This window comes from Dendroctonus ponderosae, unplaced genomic scaffold, assembly GCF_020466585.1.
Source record: "Dendroctonus ponderosae isolate FM_Combo_2020 unplaced genomic scaffold, Dpon_F_20191213v2 Dpon_F_20191213_2, whole genome shotgun sequence".
NCBI lineage: Eukaryota > Metazoa > Arthropoda > Insecta > Coleoptera > Curculionidae > Dendroctonus > Dendroctonus ponderosae.
In genome coordinates this window covers 74,302-87,369 of record NW_026018165.1, presented here as the reverse complement: position 1 = coordinate 87,369, position 13,068 = coordinate 74,302, and the positions used below count along the sequence as shown (strand labels likewise).

Sequence of the window (13,068 nt, the reverse complement as noted above, 5' to 3'; positions counted from 1 at the left end):
CACGAGCTGGTCTGCGGCGACGGCTTTCGATCCAGATCCGTGGGTTTTGTACCAGGACTTTCACTTATGGCCGTCGCTAACCGGTCAGACGTATCAGACCGGCCTTCCCCCTATCCGCCACCTGGGGACGCGCCCGATGGGTAGCTGAACCTGCACGGGTGGACAAAGGTTAATGGTAGTTTGTGTGTGTGATAGAGCTTCCATATTAGCCCCTTGTGCCATACTTTATCGAAAGCTTTTTCTATGACCAGACAGACAACTCCAGTGGAGCATCTGTTCTGGCAAGCAATCGTGGCATCTTGAATTAGCCTGGCTGCTTGCATTACGGAGTCATGTATTTGCATGAATCCGAACTACTCTCTAGGGATTAATTGGTTTTCTGAAATTAATTTTTGGAGGCGGTCGAGAAAGAGTTTTTCTGTTAGTTTGGAAATTGTGGGAAAGAGGCTGATGGGTCTCCAGTTTTGAGGAAAGGTTTTGTTTTTAGAGGGTTTGGGGATTAATACTACGAAGGCGGTTTTCCAATGGGTTGGAAATTTTCGTAGCGAAAAGGATGCATTGATTAGGGTGAGGATGTGATTGAGGATATTTTCCGGGAGTCGTTTGAGGATTTTGTTAGTTGTTTGGTCGGGACCGGGACTTGTGCGGGTTTTAATGGTGGCGATAAGGGCGTTAAGCTCGGAGAGTGTTACGGGGGGAATTGCAGGGGCGTCAGGGGGGATTTGTTTGTCTTCGAATTCGCTGAGGACGTTGTCGACCTCCTCCTCGAAATCTAGGTCGTTGTTTTCGGAAATGATGAGCGAGAACTGGCGTTGTAAGAAGTCCGCAAAAGCTTTAGCTTTTTCCAATTTGATTTTCCTCGCGTGGGGTACTTCACAATTTCAGCATGCAGAGCTCATTCGCTTGGCGTGTTGAATGTGCCTTGCTGCCAGAACGATATTCAGAAGAATTAGGCCGACTTTTATTGTACCATATTTACACCCTTACCGTGAAGTGCCACCCCTTGGACATTAACTTTTGGTCATATATGAATAAATAAAATTAAAACACAGCAAGCACTGCAAAAGCAGCTGGTGCGAGCAATAAAACATTAATTGCAAGGATGAGATTTTCTGGCCTGTCAGCAGGTGTACTTTGTTAGTAAATTAAGCAAGGAGTTTTATGGCCTTTTAAGGTCAATTGTTTAAGCCCTTCAAAACTGTCAGGTCAGTCAGTTGAAAACAACCAGTTTGGTGTCTAATTTTGTTGTTAACAGTTAAACTTTCTTATATTTAAATAAATACAAAAAAGAAAGTGTAAACTCGTGTGCTAATCAGCTGCTACAATGTGCAAAAAACACCTGTGTCTCTGTATGTCTTTACTACACCTCAAATAAAAAGTACAATCCGGTCCTGGATTATTTCCTTCTATTGTTTGAAAACAGTTCAATCGCTGAACATCAGATTCGTTCAAGGTCAATGAAAACTCGGTAAAAAGTTTAAAGTGCCGCCTAGAGAGTGACGCTGCTGTATAATCCTTATGCAGTGGCAATGCTTTTGCTTAATTATTAGACCATATTGTCCAAAATGCTAGATTGTCATAAATAGTTGCCAATTAAAGAACACCAAACACCACATTTAACCGACATTTGGAAGCGCCAACCCCAGGAATACATTGATTAGTCCAATTCAACTAAATCGAGTTTCGATCGGCGTCGTACAACTCGTAAAAAATTGAACTCGGTTCAGCGGTGACTGACGGTTTAGTTGAACCGTCGTTGAACTTGCTTTGTGTAATCGGCCCTAAAGGTGCGATTTCGGTCACAGCCAAAGAGATTAATAAATACCATTTTGTTTTTGACGTAAGTCTATAAAAATAAATCCATTTTTGTCAAATTGGATAAACGAGGTGGTCACTGAACAGGCCCACCTCTGCCTATCCACCTCTCAGGAAATAAATTATTCAGGTACTTATTAATTTCAGCTGTATGGCGAACTGGAGCTCCATCACGTAAATACCACATTATTTCGTTGATATAATTAGGCAATTGATCAGTTAAACGTGGAAATTCAAGTTTTGACACTTATTTATTGAATTCCATAGCCACCTCACAAAATGTAACAACTTTTTGAAATTTTTAAATAAAATTATTTATAATTTGAAAACGGTTGATTTCAGAGCTTAAAGTTTAAATGCATATTTGTAACTTTGTAAATTGTCTATCTAATGACCTATTAATATACAGTAAAAATGTACGTTCAGTGTATTAATTCTGACACATTCCTGTGACATACCAGGAACCTTCATTATTGTTTTGATGTATGTACCACAAACATTCATGTTCATGAAATGAATGCTCCAGGTACATGCAGGTAAAATCATTTTGCTATGTGGGAAGTATTGTTTTATTTTATAGACTTAAAAACATATAATAAAATGTGGGATGTCAGGAAGGTCTTACTAATAGATTCATGATTTTTGCAGTTCGTCCAACTGAAGGTGAACTCGTGAATTGCACTGTTGTGTTAAGTAAAACTTAAGTTATTTTTTCAGATAATGGTCTTCCAGACATTCATCCAGTTTCAAGCCATTTTACGCAAACTGACATAGGAACTTCGGCAGTGATCTTAGCCGCAGCTGGTCTAAGCAGAAATGAATCTGAACTGAAAATTCAACCACTCTCACGAAGGACAACTAATTTGAAGGGGCATATTTCCGCCGTATCAGGCACTACCGCAAAAGCAACAGAAATAGTGTTGCCCGATTCCCTTCAGAAGAAATTAATTGGCCAGAATAATACGCAAAACACAGATATTAAAATGGTTGATGTAAAAAAAGATTTGTATCAGAATAAACTAATATTCAATCTTCCATCAAAACATGAAAGTAAACTTGAGAAATGTGCCAGCATTAATGCAAACCTCAAGACCGTATTGAACAGAAATTCCAACTTAAATGTCATAGAAGGAAAAGAGGAAGGCATATTCGAACAAGGGTTAACAAATGCAAAAGTTAAAAATACGTTTACTCCGAAGCAAAAATTACTACCTTTAGAACTTGGGAGGAATGAACCTTCATTCCACTTAGACCAGTATAAAACCAATTTAAAAAAAAAAAATGAAGATCTAATAACAAACATATCGGCGACCATAGCACCATGTTTCATACAAAACGAAGCCAAACAAGATGGCATTGTTGGAGTAGCATCCTTGGTCTCGAATAATTCACCCACCTCTCGACAAGTTCGTTTGGAAGATCTAGCTGTCAATATTACGTGTCAAACCCATAAACCTAAAGAGATTGGAACGAGCTCTGTTGAAGTGACATATCCCGATTCGCACGAAATTAAACACAAAACGTTGATTGCTTGTAATGGCGAAACTAACTCTACGGTAGTGGAAGATATTAAAATTGAAGATTCCAAAACCGGGCACCCTGCCAAGGAATGGGAGTGTTATCGATGCACCTTACTTAATCCAGGATCTTGCAATATTTGTGAGATTTGCGGCACTTCTCGCTTAAGAAAGTCGATGAAGAAAAAGGCGGCTCCACAGCCAAAAATATATCATCATCTGTTGAACTTAGACAGTACGGACTTGGTAGCTAATTCAGAAACTTTCGAGTGTTTAATATGTTTCACGGAAGTTACCATTGGGGAAGGTGTTATTCTAAGAGAGTGCTTACACCAATTCTGTCGAGATTGTCTAACCAGAACGGTAGAGTTTGCAGATGACGCTGAAGTCAAATGTCCTTACAGGTGAGCTATCATTGTTTTTCACTTTTTCTCAAAGACGATTTTTGACGCTTCTGTTCTGAATAGTCTTTAATAAGTCGTGATTTTTGCCAGTGCCCTGCAGTAAAAAAAATTAACTCCGGTAAATTCAAAGAAGCCGGAACAAAACCTGTTTCGGCTTCAAATTGATTGTTATGTGAAAGGTCTACTTTATAAGCGATTGATCCAATACAAACACATTTTTGAGTTAGGACCTAGTTTAGCAATTTTGCTACGACTTAGATTTAGCAAAAACGAAAATTTTCTGATTGACACCGTAAACAAGTATTTCATTCTTGAGCCACAGCTTAGAGGGTTCTGACCACAGCCGTAGATGATTTTCGTTTTATTGAATTTCTTGGTAATATCATCGTACTTGTCCTATTGTCTAAGAACAATCGGCGGGAGTTGGTCTCTTTTCAGCTAGGCTGCAGGGGTAGCTGGCGTGTGCTGAACTACCAGGGTTGCCTACCTCTGCTGGACTGCAGGGGCAGTCTGTATTCGCTGGGAGATATTGGCGGCTTGAATATTTGCAGACTGCATCTTCAACTGCGGATAGCGGCTGCCTCGGCGCTGCTGGGTGGTGACATCTCCTATGGGCAAGGAAACGGTTTTATCACTTATTCTTTACTCACTGGATGACAAAGGCCTGATACTTCTTTTCTTCCGTCAGCGATATGGGCTTCGAAAGCCCTCCCGTAAGAGGAGTTGGCTGATAGGCTCCTGACCTCCTTTCGAGGCGCTGCGAGAACTTCTACCGCAGCATGTACCTCACAGCTGACCTCGCTGTGGCTGTAGGTTAACCATCAATCAGGATCGGCAATTGGTCGGAAGACAGTTCCTGAAGTACTTCGGGACCGGATAGTCTTCCTGCGTTCTTATACAGGAATATGTCCAGGATGTCATCTTTTCCATTATGGGAGATGTGCTGGGGCTTTAGACGTGCGGCTATCTCAAACATTGCATTTCTAGCTTCTTTTGAGAGCATGGTGCCTCTAGGAGTGTTGTAGTTGGATCTCCAATTGGTGTTTTTGGCATTGAAGTCCCCGTCATGCGTTGTTAGCCTATCATCTTGGAAAAGCCTTCGAACTGTCGCGGGACTCAACGTAGCGTTTGGACTGGAGTATATGAACCCGACTCAGATCTGCAACTTTTCAATTTGAACAGCAACTATAAATTCCTCCAAACGTGTTGACGGTTTGACGATCTGATAGTGCTGTATAGATCTCTTCACTGCGACTAGTGCTTCCGCCCCTAGTTTTACAGTGGCGCGGAACTAGTTGCTGTCGCCATATATTGCTATTTTCCAAGCCTCTAAGTGCACTTACTAGAAGAACAACTACGCTCTACAGTATTGAAATCCAACATGGGATAGCTGTTAAAAAATTAAAGCTCCCGACATCATCAGAGCCGTCATGCGCTTATGACGTAAGCAGTTTCGAAGTGTGCTGACTTCAGGGACCCCCAGGACCAGTTTAGAGCTTAGTAGCTCGATTAAGTTAGTTTTAGCTTGAGAATAGCAATCCCGAGTCCTGCACTTTAGCTTTTCAATTTGTTGCTCAGGCGAAACCAGTCCTGGTGATGCCTGCGGTTAGCACACTTCGAAATTTGCACTTGCTTACAGCATAAACTCATGACGGTTCTGCTTGATGAAGAAAGCTTCCATTGTTCTATGTGGCAAGGTTTAACAATTTTTTATCTTAAAGATTAACTCATGATAGTAGAAAATACCGAAAAGTATTGATTAAACGGCTGTTTTGTAAATATTGAAATATAAATGACTGAAAGCCAGGAAGTTTTGTAAATTAATTTAGAAGATGCAGTCAATATAATTTTCATAACAGACATTAAAGCCAATTTAATTTAATCACGGTTTTCTTCAGGACGATCTACTTTAACACAATTTATTTTAAAAACCGTATTACTATTAGCTTCTAAAAGGTATATACGCTTTTTAACAATTTTTCTCAATTCCAAGACACTATAAATTTTAAATATTAGTTGAACGCTAATTACTCTTTTTTAAATTAACACATTCAATAACAAAAGTATTTGAAGTATTTATAAATTTTGTGAAACCACAAGGCTCATCATTCAATAGTTTTTAGAGATATGTACAGTGAGTTGAAGTTGTTAGCAAACTCTACAGGGTGTCCAAGGCTGCATTACATGCGGATTTCCGAAACCGTAAGAGATACGAAGTCGATTAAATTATAAAAATGTTATACAATCAGAGGTCCATATACATGACCTTTCAGAAAAGAACTATTTATTTTAATTTTTAAGATAATAAGAAAACTGGTGTTAGGATTTTGGTTTTTTCATTTTTCAAGTTAGACAAGAAAATACGGACTGTGGTGAGATTCTGGAAAAATTTATTACTTGTAATAAGAGGACAAATGACTTTAATAACAGGATTAGTCAAACTAATTTAAATAGTTTATCGGATTCAGGAATGTTTGAGCAAACAGGGTTTAACAGGACGCCGGTGGCGCCAAAAGGAAAAATCCTGAAAACAACGGAGTCAGTCAAAACAAAATCTGGCCGGGTTACTGTAAAACATAGATATCTGAATGACTATGTTTAGAGATTAGACTCTTTAGTAATATTAGACTTAGATTTGCAAAGTTTTCGCTTCTTACATTGATAACTTAATTTTTAATATTACGTTGTATTAAAATTGTAAAGAACGGAGATTCATGAGCCAATTGTGGAACGCGCTCTTAGGGATTTGACACGTAACAGTAAGATTTTAGACAATATGATAATTTGGTTGTAGCCTGTTAGTAAAACAACATTCTTAAACAATATTAATTTTCAAATATATTCATGTAGTTAAAATAAATATCAAGTCGTAAACTAAAAACCTAAGACGTTGATACAACAATATTTTATGCATATCAGTATCAGAATTTCTCAAGAGTTTTCCATTATGCTCGAAAACAATGAAGAAATTAAAAAAAATGAATATTATGAATTAGGTATTCTGCCACTAGAAAGTGTCCAAAATTCCTGGTGTCAACAGTCAAAATACAGAGCTCCTGAGCACAAGGCCAGACAAGTTCGAGAGTACCTGTCTCAACAATTTTCAGGAAGATCGCTCGAAACGTATGGTGACGTTTTCTGGTCAGCACGATTTCCAGACTTGACCCCACGCAAGTTCTTCCTTTAGGGTTACATTAAAGTCCATGTTTACGTTCAACATTTTGAGGCCAGTTACCGATGTCTTTCATTTCATAACTCCAGATCTAGAATCGAGGGTTGTAGATTGAACGGTTAGAAGAGGGTACCTATGTTACTTCCTGTGAAAATAAGAGTTACCTTTTTGAACAATTATTCTAAACTGTTTTGTATTTTTTTTTTATTTCTAAGAAACGAAACGTTAGAATACATTTTCATCGACACTATTTTGTGGAGCTTGAAAAAGTTCCAAGCGAAAACATTTCTTTGTTTTTTTATATGATTTGAAATAACTTCAAAAATGAAAAAGAATGAAAATCCGGCAAACCACTTTTTTCTAAATACCTCCAAAATTAAAAGAAATACTTACTTTTTGAAAATGCTATGTATGGGGCCCTCTTATTGCTCAACAGTAAGCTCAATATGCTCAATTTAGCCGACTTTCTGTCTCTCACGGTTTCGGAGAGTACATGCAATGCAGATCTATTTGGGACACCCTGTATTTGCCTTAATATATTATTAAAGTTTTCAAAGTTACTTATTTTAATTTAACCGCTTACCCTTGACAGGGATAAACAGTATTCTTGCAACATCGTACTGCAGGATAGAGAGATCAAGGCTCTCGTTCCGTCTGAACTCTACGAGAAGTATTTGTCCAAATCTATATCACAAGCAGAAAATCAGATGGAGAAGACCTTTCACTGTAAAACACCAAATTGTAAAGGATGGTGCACTTTTGAGGATAACGTCAACGAGTTTCGTTGTCCTATTTGCAAAAAAGTCAGCTGTTTAACATGCCAGGTATGTATCTAGTAGAACGGTGTCATTGGTATTCATGCAGACATTTAACTTTGGAATTTTTCACATAAGAGCAAATACAATCCTTTTTGTCTTCGCTTTGGGTGGCAATCCTTCAGGAGTGTGAAAAACAGATTTGTGCTTTATAATTGCATATTATTTCCTATATGAATGTAATCAATAACACGAATACTGTGTGTATTTGTCATAACACAATGTTTGTGCGGAGCAAACTCGCGATATATTTTCTTGATATGATTTTGCAACAAAAAAAAATTTTTTAAAGTGGACTTTATTTATTAATAATGTCACCACATGAAACTACTATTGATATGCTTATCCTAATGTATGCTGATGACTCGCTAATTTACGACTCTTTCTTCTGACCGCGACCAGCATTCTCCTTTGCCTGTTCGCATCCTCCGCATTGCCCGTGGTTGCGATAATTTTGACGAAAAATTTGTTGTTGCACAAGGGCCCAAACATTTGGTCAACGGTGATTTACATAGCCCGTGTATCGGAAGTTTTCCAACTGGCAGTTGTTTTAGAAACTTCAAACTATGTCAAATATATCTAGCCCTCCAGCAGTGCAGGGTGTACAACAGGTATAACCTTACTTTATTATTTTAAACACAACCCCTTAATTTATTTAGCTTGGTTGGATTAGCCGTCTAATTGCTGTTTTGTTAACTTATCTCTTATAGTTTTTGATATATGCCAATTGATTAAAGAAAATGTAATTAAAGATGTTTAAGAAACAAGCTATTGTTAGGTTTAATTCCGCAAAAGCATGTAGTCGATACAAGACTAAGCATTTTAATGAACGCCTTTCACCATCTCCATCCCTGGACAACGTTCAGTCGTTGCCCGGAAGTACCGTCGCGCCATCGAATGCCCCAGCTATAAAGGCGCCCCTCACGTTCTGTTCCCTCCTTCAGTGTACGCGTTCCGCCGTGGTTCTCCCGATTTCCGAGGTTGCTTACATTCGGGCAAGTCTTGATTAATAACTAACCCTTCAGAAGATCAATCAGATCTTGTCGGTCCGTGACCTCGCCGTCAGAATGTAATTCGCCACTTTTACCCTCATCCTCAAGAGTAATACTACTATATTCCCGTAAAGAGTCGACTACCGCCAAGGCCTTAAAGGTTTTTTACCCTTTCATGCGGCTCCGTTTAAACGATTGAATTGACTGTGTGCACCACAGGCACTAGCGACGTGTGCCTACCCTGGAACCAAGAAATTTAAAAAAACAGTCGAACATTATTAACAAATTATGGAACAAATTAAAGTTCGTTTACAGTTCATTAACCGAAAACCGAATAATTGCAATGCTTTTTACCGTCGTGATTAAATAACGGTCATTACCAATTACTTTCGCCAAGCGGTAGAAACCATCATACTTGTTAGTGAGTTGCAAATTCACACCCTTTCCATTAGAACAAGGAACCGCGTTACGCCACAATGCCAAATCTCCGACCTCGTTACTTATTAGTGCTGGATTACCCAGCGTCGTAGTGCTTAATTCTTAATTCGTAAAATTTAACCTTTTTAAGGACCGGTTACCCAGTTTCTTACTCTACTTTACTCTACTTAATGCAGGTTTGAAGCTTAACAGGGGCAGTAGGTATAGGCGTTTTGTTGATCGCCCCATGAATCGCGAAAGAGCCACAGAAGATCTGTTTGCCACGTTAATAAAGGGTATGGTAAATAGTGAGTGAGATGAAGAGCATTTTTTTAAATACACAAGAATGACGAAGTCAGTTTTTTGGTTTACATGGATTTCTTGCTCTGTATTTGGCAAAAGATGTTAGAAAATTGCCATGCAAAATTGCGCATGCGCGTACCTCCAACTTCCGATTTATTAATTGTTAATTCGTAAAAGTTAGGAGTTCTGATCTTTTGAAGGTCACTTTTTAACTGTGGGTGTTTACTCAAGTCCTTAATTCCTTTTATCGCATTTAACCACGCAACGTTAACTTGGATTTTATTAATTAAGTTAAGGATTAAGTTTAAGAATAAAATTACGACGTTGGGTAATCCAGCACTAACTGTCGCCGTGCGCCTTCGATCGTATCGAGCTTTCATTGCTCTATTCGCTTTGTCAGGTTTTCAGTCGCCGGTTGTCGCTGGTGGAGTAACGACGAGAGAATCGCTTTCCTTTTGTTCTACATTAGCATCATGGACCTCCCCAATCAATGCTGCATCCACGCCAGCTGTGTGCATGAACAAGCGCTGAGCAAGTGAGTATCATGAGCTCTTGTGCACTGTCTGATTTATGTCCCATACAATCTCAGGAGTCTTTTTACCTCAAGTCGCTTTGGACTCCGCACTTGTCTCAATTGCATTCAACATTCCGATTATGTACCTCTGACTGACCATTCTCCCTAGGAGTAGCAATCGCATGTAGCACATGTTTCACTCCCTATTCCACCAAATAACTAGCGAACTCTTTACTAGTAAATGCCAGACCATAATTGGATATGATTCGCCTTGCATATCCAAATTCGCCTGAACTTCGCCATCGTCCTGTTTCTGCAACAAGACACCTGCGGTACCTCGTTTGCAAGCATCCGTATGTAGCTTGTAGGAACGGTTTTAAATTCAAAATCCAAATTAAGTAGGTGAACCAGATGACAGCAGAGTCCTACTTTTGTATCATATAGGTGCAAAATATGATAAAAAATCAGTTTTTTAACAGGCACATGCTAACTTGTTCGGTGATTTCATATATTTCTTTATTTCATCATCATTGTTTTCACCTAAGGTGGCCTTGCAGATTCCGCCTTCTAATGTGGATATTTCGGAATTTTTATTATTTTCTTTATTTGCTCAACAAAATTCGAATGATGTGGTCGTTTTACTAGTAGTAGTGGTAGTAGTTCTTGATACAAGGGCGAAATGTGTCGTTTTTCGAACGAGGACGTCAATCCGTCAGGAGTTCGAAAAGTGGATTTTTGCCCTCGTATCGAACAACATTTTTTGTTTAAATACAATAACACGAATCATAAGTTAAAATAAATAAAAATTTACAAAAATAAAAGACGTCAACTTCATATTTTAAATTTGGTGTCAATGCCGTTTTTGAAATTGTCAGGTTTTAACGTTTAACCGTTTATCCTTGTCTATCTTATTGTCACTCTGTATAATTCCATGGTTACACGAGTTTTTAATTATTACGAAGCAACAGGTATTTTCGCAATGTTAATTAGGCATATTACCTTGAAAAACATTGCTGCCGTATTTCTGATATAGTGTTTTGTAAATTTCTCACTTTTTAATAACAAATAATTTGTAGATAAGTTCTGTATTGTTGCGACGGATTCATTTTTTTACAAACCTTTTGTTGGGTATTTTGCCTCAAAAATTGTTGTCTTAAAAAAAACACTGAATTTCCTCATGTCTATGGTCCTATTTCGCAATAAGAACAAATTATTTATCAAAAAGTAATCAAGAACTATCACCTAGGGGGTATCCTGTGACACACTTAGGCTCAAGCTGTAAGAGAAAATTCCAATTAGTAAAGAATCTAATTTGAAAAATTACCTTGACGTTTCAATAGCTGTTTTCTGCTCTCGTTATCAAAAGAACCTAAGTGAACCTAAAAAAGAGTAATATTAACAATATATTGCACAGACGAATTATCAGAGCGAATTTTTATATACTTTATTATCCTACTATTGTTACACAACTTATTAACATACTCTTTGGTAGGTTCATTTAGGTTCTTTTGATAACGAAAGCAGAAAGTAGCTATCGAAACGTCAAGGTAATTTTTCAAATTAATTTCTTTACTAATTGGAATTTTCTCTTACAGCTTCAGCCTAAGTGTGTCGCAGGATAACCTCTAGGTGATAGTTCTTGATTACTTTTTGATAAATAATTCGTTCTTATTGCGAAATAGGACCACACAAAAATTTTTGAGGCGAAATACCCCCCAACAAGAAGTATGTAAAAAAACAATTAATTTATTTTACTACTTTTTCTGTACTCCTATAACAGCGAAAGACAACACCTCCAGAGGAATGACGCCAATTTTGAATCACCATGTATACAAGTAAAACAATGAGTTTTGAAGATTCAAGTGCTGCTTTCACCATATGGAGCCCAATTCTCGAAACTGGGAACAGCGATCACATGAGAAAGAAAGGCGTGGTTCTCTCGTGAAGCGAATATTGGTATTCTTGAACGCGATCGAGTGATCCCATCATGCAGCGGCAGTAGAACAAGCTTCTCTTGCCAAATCCTCCACGGCAATTTCATCAACCCATGAACGCTACGGAAATAAATGAAATCAAGTTCGTCAAGCTTTTTAGGCTGAATAAGCAGCTGGTGCTCCAATTGATAGAAAAGTTCTATCTTCAAGCAATATAGAAATGTATCTGAAAATAATATAGAAATAGTAATTGAGAAACCAGTTCAACAATAAATAGATTCAATTGACCATTATGAGAATAAATGAATGAATACAGACAAATGTATAATATTTTATATGAAGCATTAACAGTTTTTAAATTTAGAGAGATATTAAAGGAAACCAGTTTAATATTAAGGAAGAATACATTTAAAAATATAATATAAGGAAGGTAAAGTCAATATTATAGAAAATCAATATTAAAATACGGTCAAAGACGCTGCTCTGTGAGAAACACGTGATAAATAATTTCAAACACTAGCACACAGTAACAGGGTTGTTCCTCATCATTTTGACGTTGAATTCAAACAGGAACTAATGGTACCGCAAGATACTTCTCGGCTCGATAATTCTAGGAATCTTAGAGGGCTCTTGAAAGGTAGAACAAAAGCACTGGCCCCACATACCATACACGTGTTCCCTTGGAAGTCCGCAGGAGGTGCTCATTCAAACGGTCTTCAATAATATTTTACAGGTTTATGCCGATTTATTCAAGTCATATAATATATTTCTATTTACCTGGTATAACAGCTTTAAATTTTAGCTGGTATAACATTTTTAATATTTTATTTGAAATGCCCGCGAACTCTTTGATCGTTAGATAAATCTTCGTCTCTTAATCGTAAATTTGAGTCGAATTTATCTGATAAAGTTGTTGGCAACAACGCTTTCCGTAAACGCTTCTCACATCGTTCCCTATGCATTCGAGAATACGGTTTTTGAACCATAGCAGAAAGGGCGAGGAAGGGAATGGTCACATCGGCGATGGGATCGTTTACGTGCTCTCGAGCTTGATAATTGAGCACATGGTGTTTGTATAAGTTTCATATTTTGATGGTGGCCGAAGCAGCAGCAACTAATCGCCAAAAGAAGAAGTTTGATGCGTTGACGGAAAAGCTTCAACAATCCAGCAAAACAGGACCATCA

The 13,068-nt window shown here is 37.9% G+C and overlaps 1 protein-coding gene across 12 annotated transcripts in view; it reads left to right on the top strand.

Annotated features, from left to right (window-relative positions):
• The window catches only part of LOC109542344 (ranBP-type and C3HC4-type zinc finger-containing protein 1), a gene marked incomplete in the record, with an annotated part of 82,398 nt that overhangs the window by 63,515 nt on the left and 5,815 nt on the right, over window positions 1-13,068 (top strand). For 11 of the 12 annotated variants that reach the window (XM_048663808.1, XM_048663807.1, XM_048663804.1 and 8 more), the window contains 2 exon segments: window positions 2,533-3,736; window positions 7,501-7,732. In XM_048663808.1, the coding sequence (XP_048519765.1) occupies window positions 2,533-3,736; window positions 7,501-7,732 (1,436 nt within the window). 12 annotated transcript variants of the gene reach the window in all.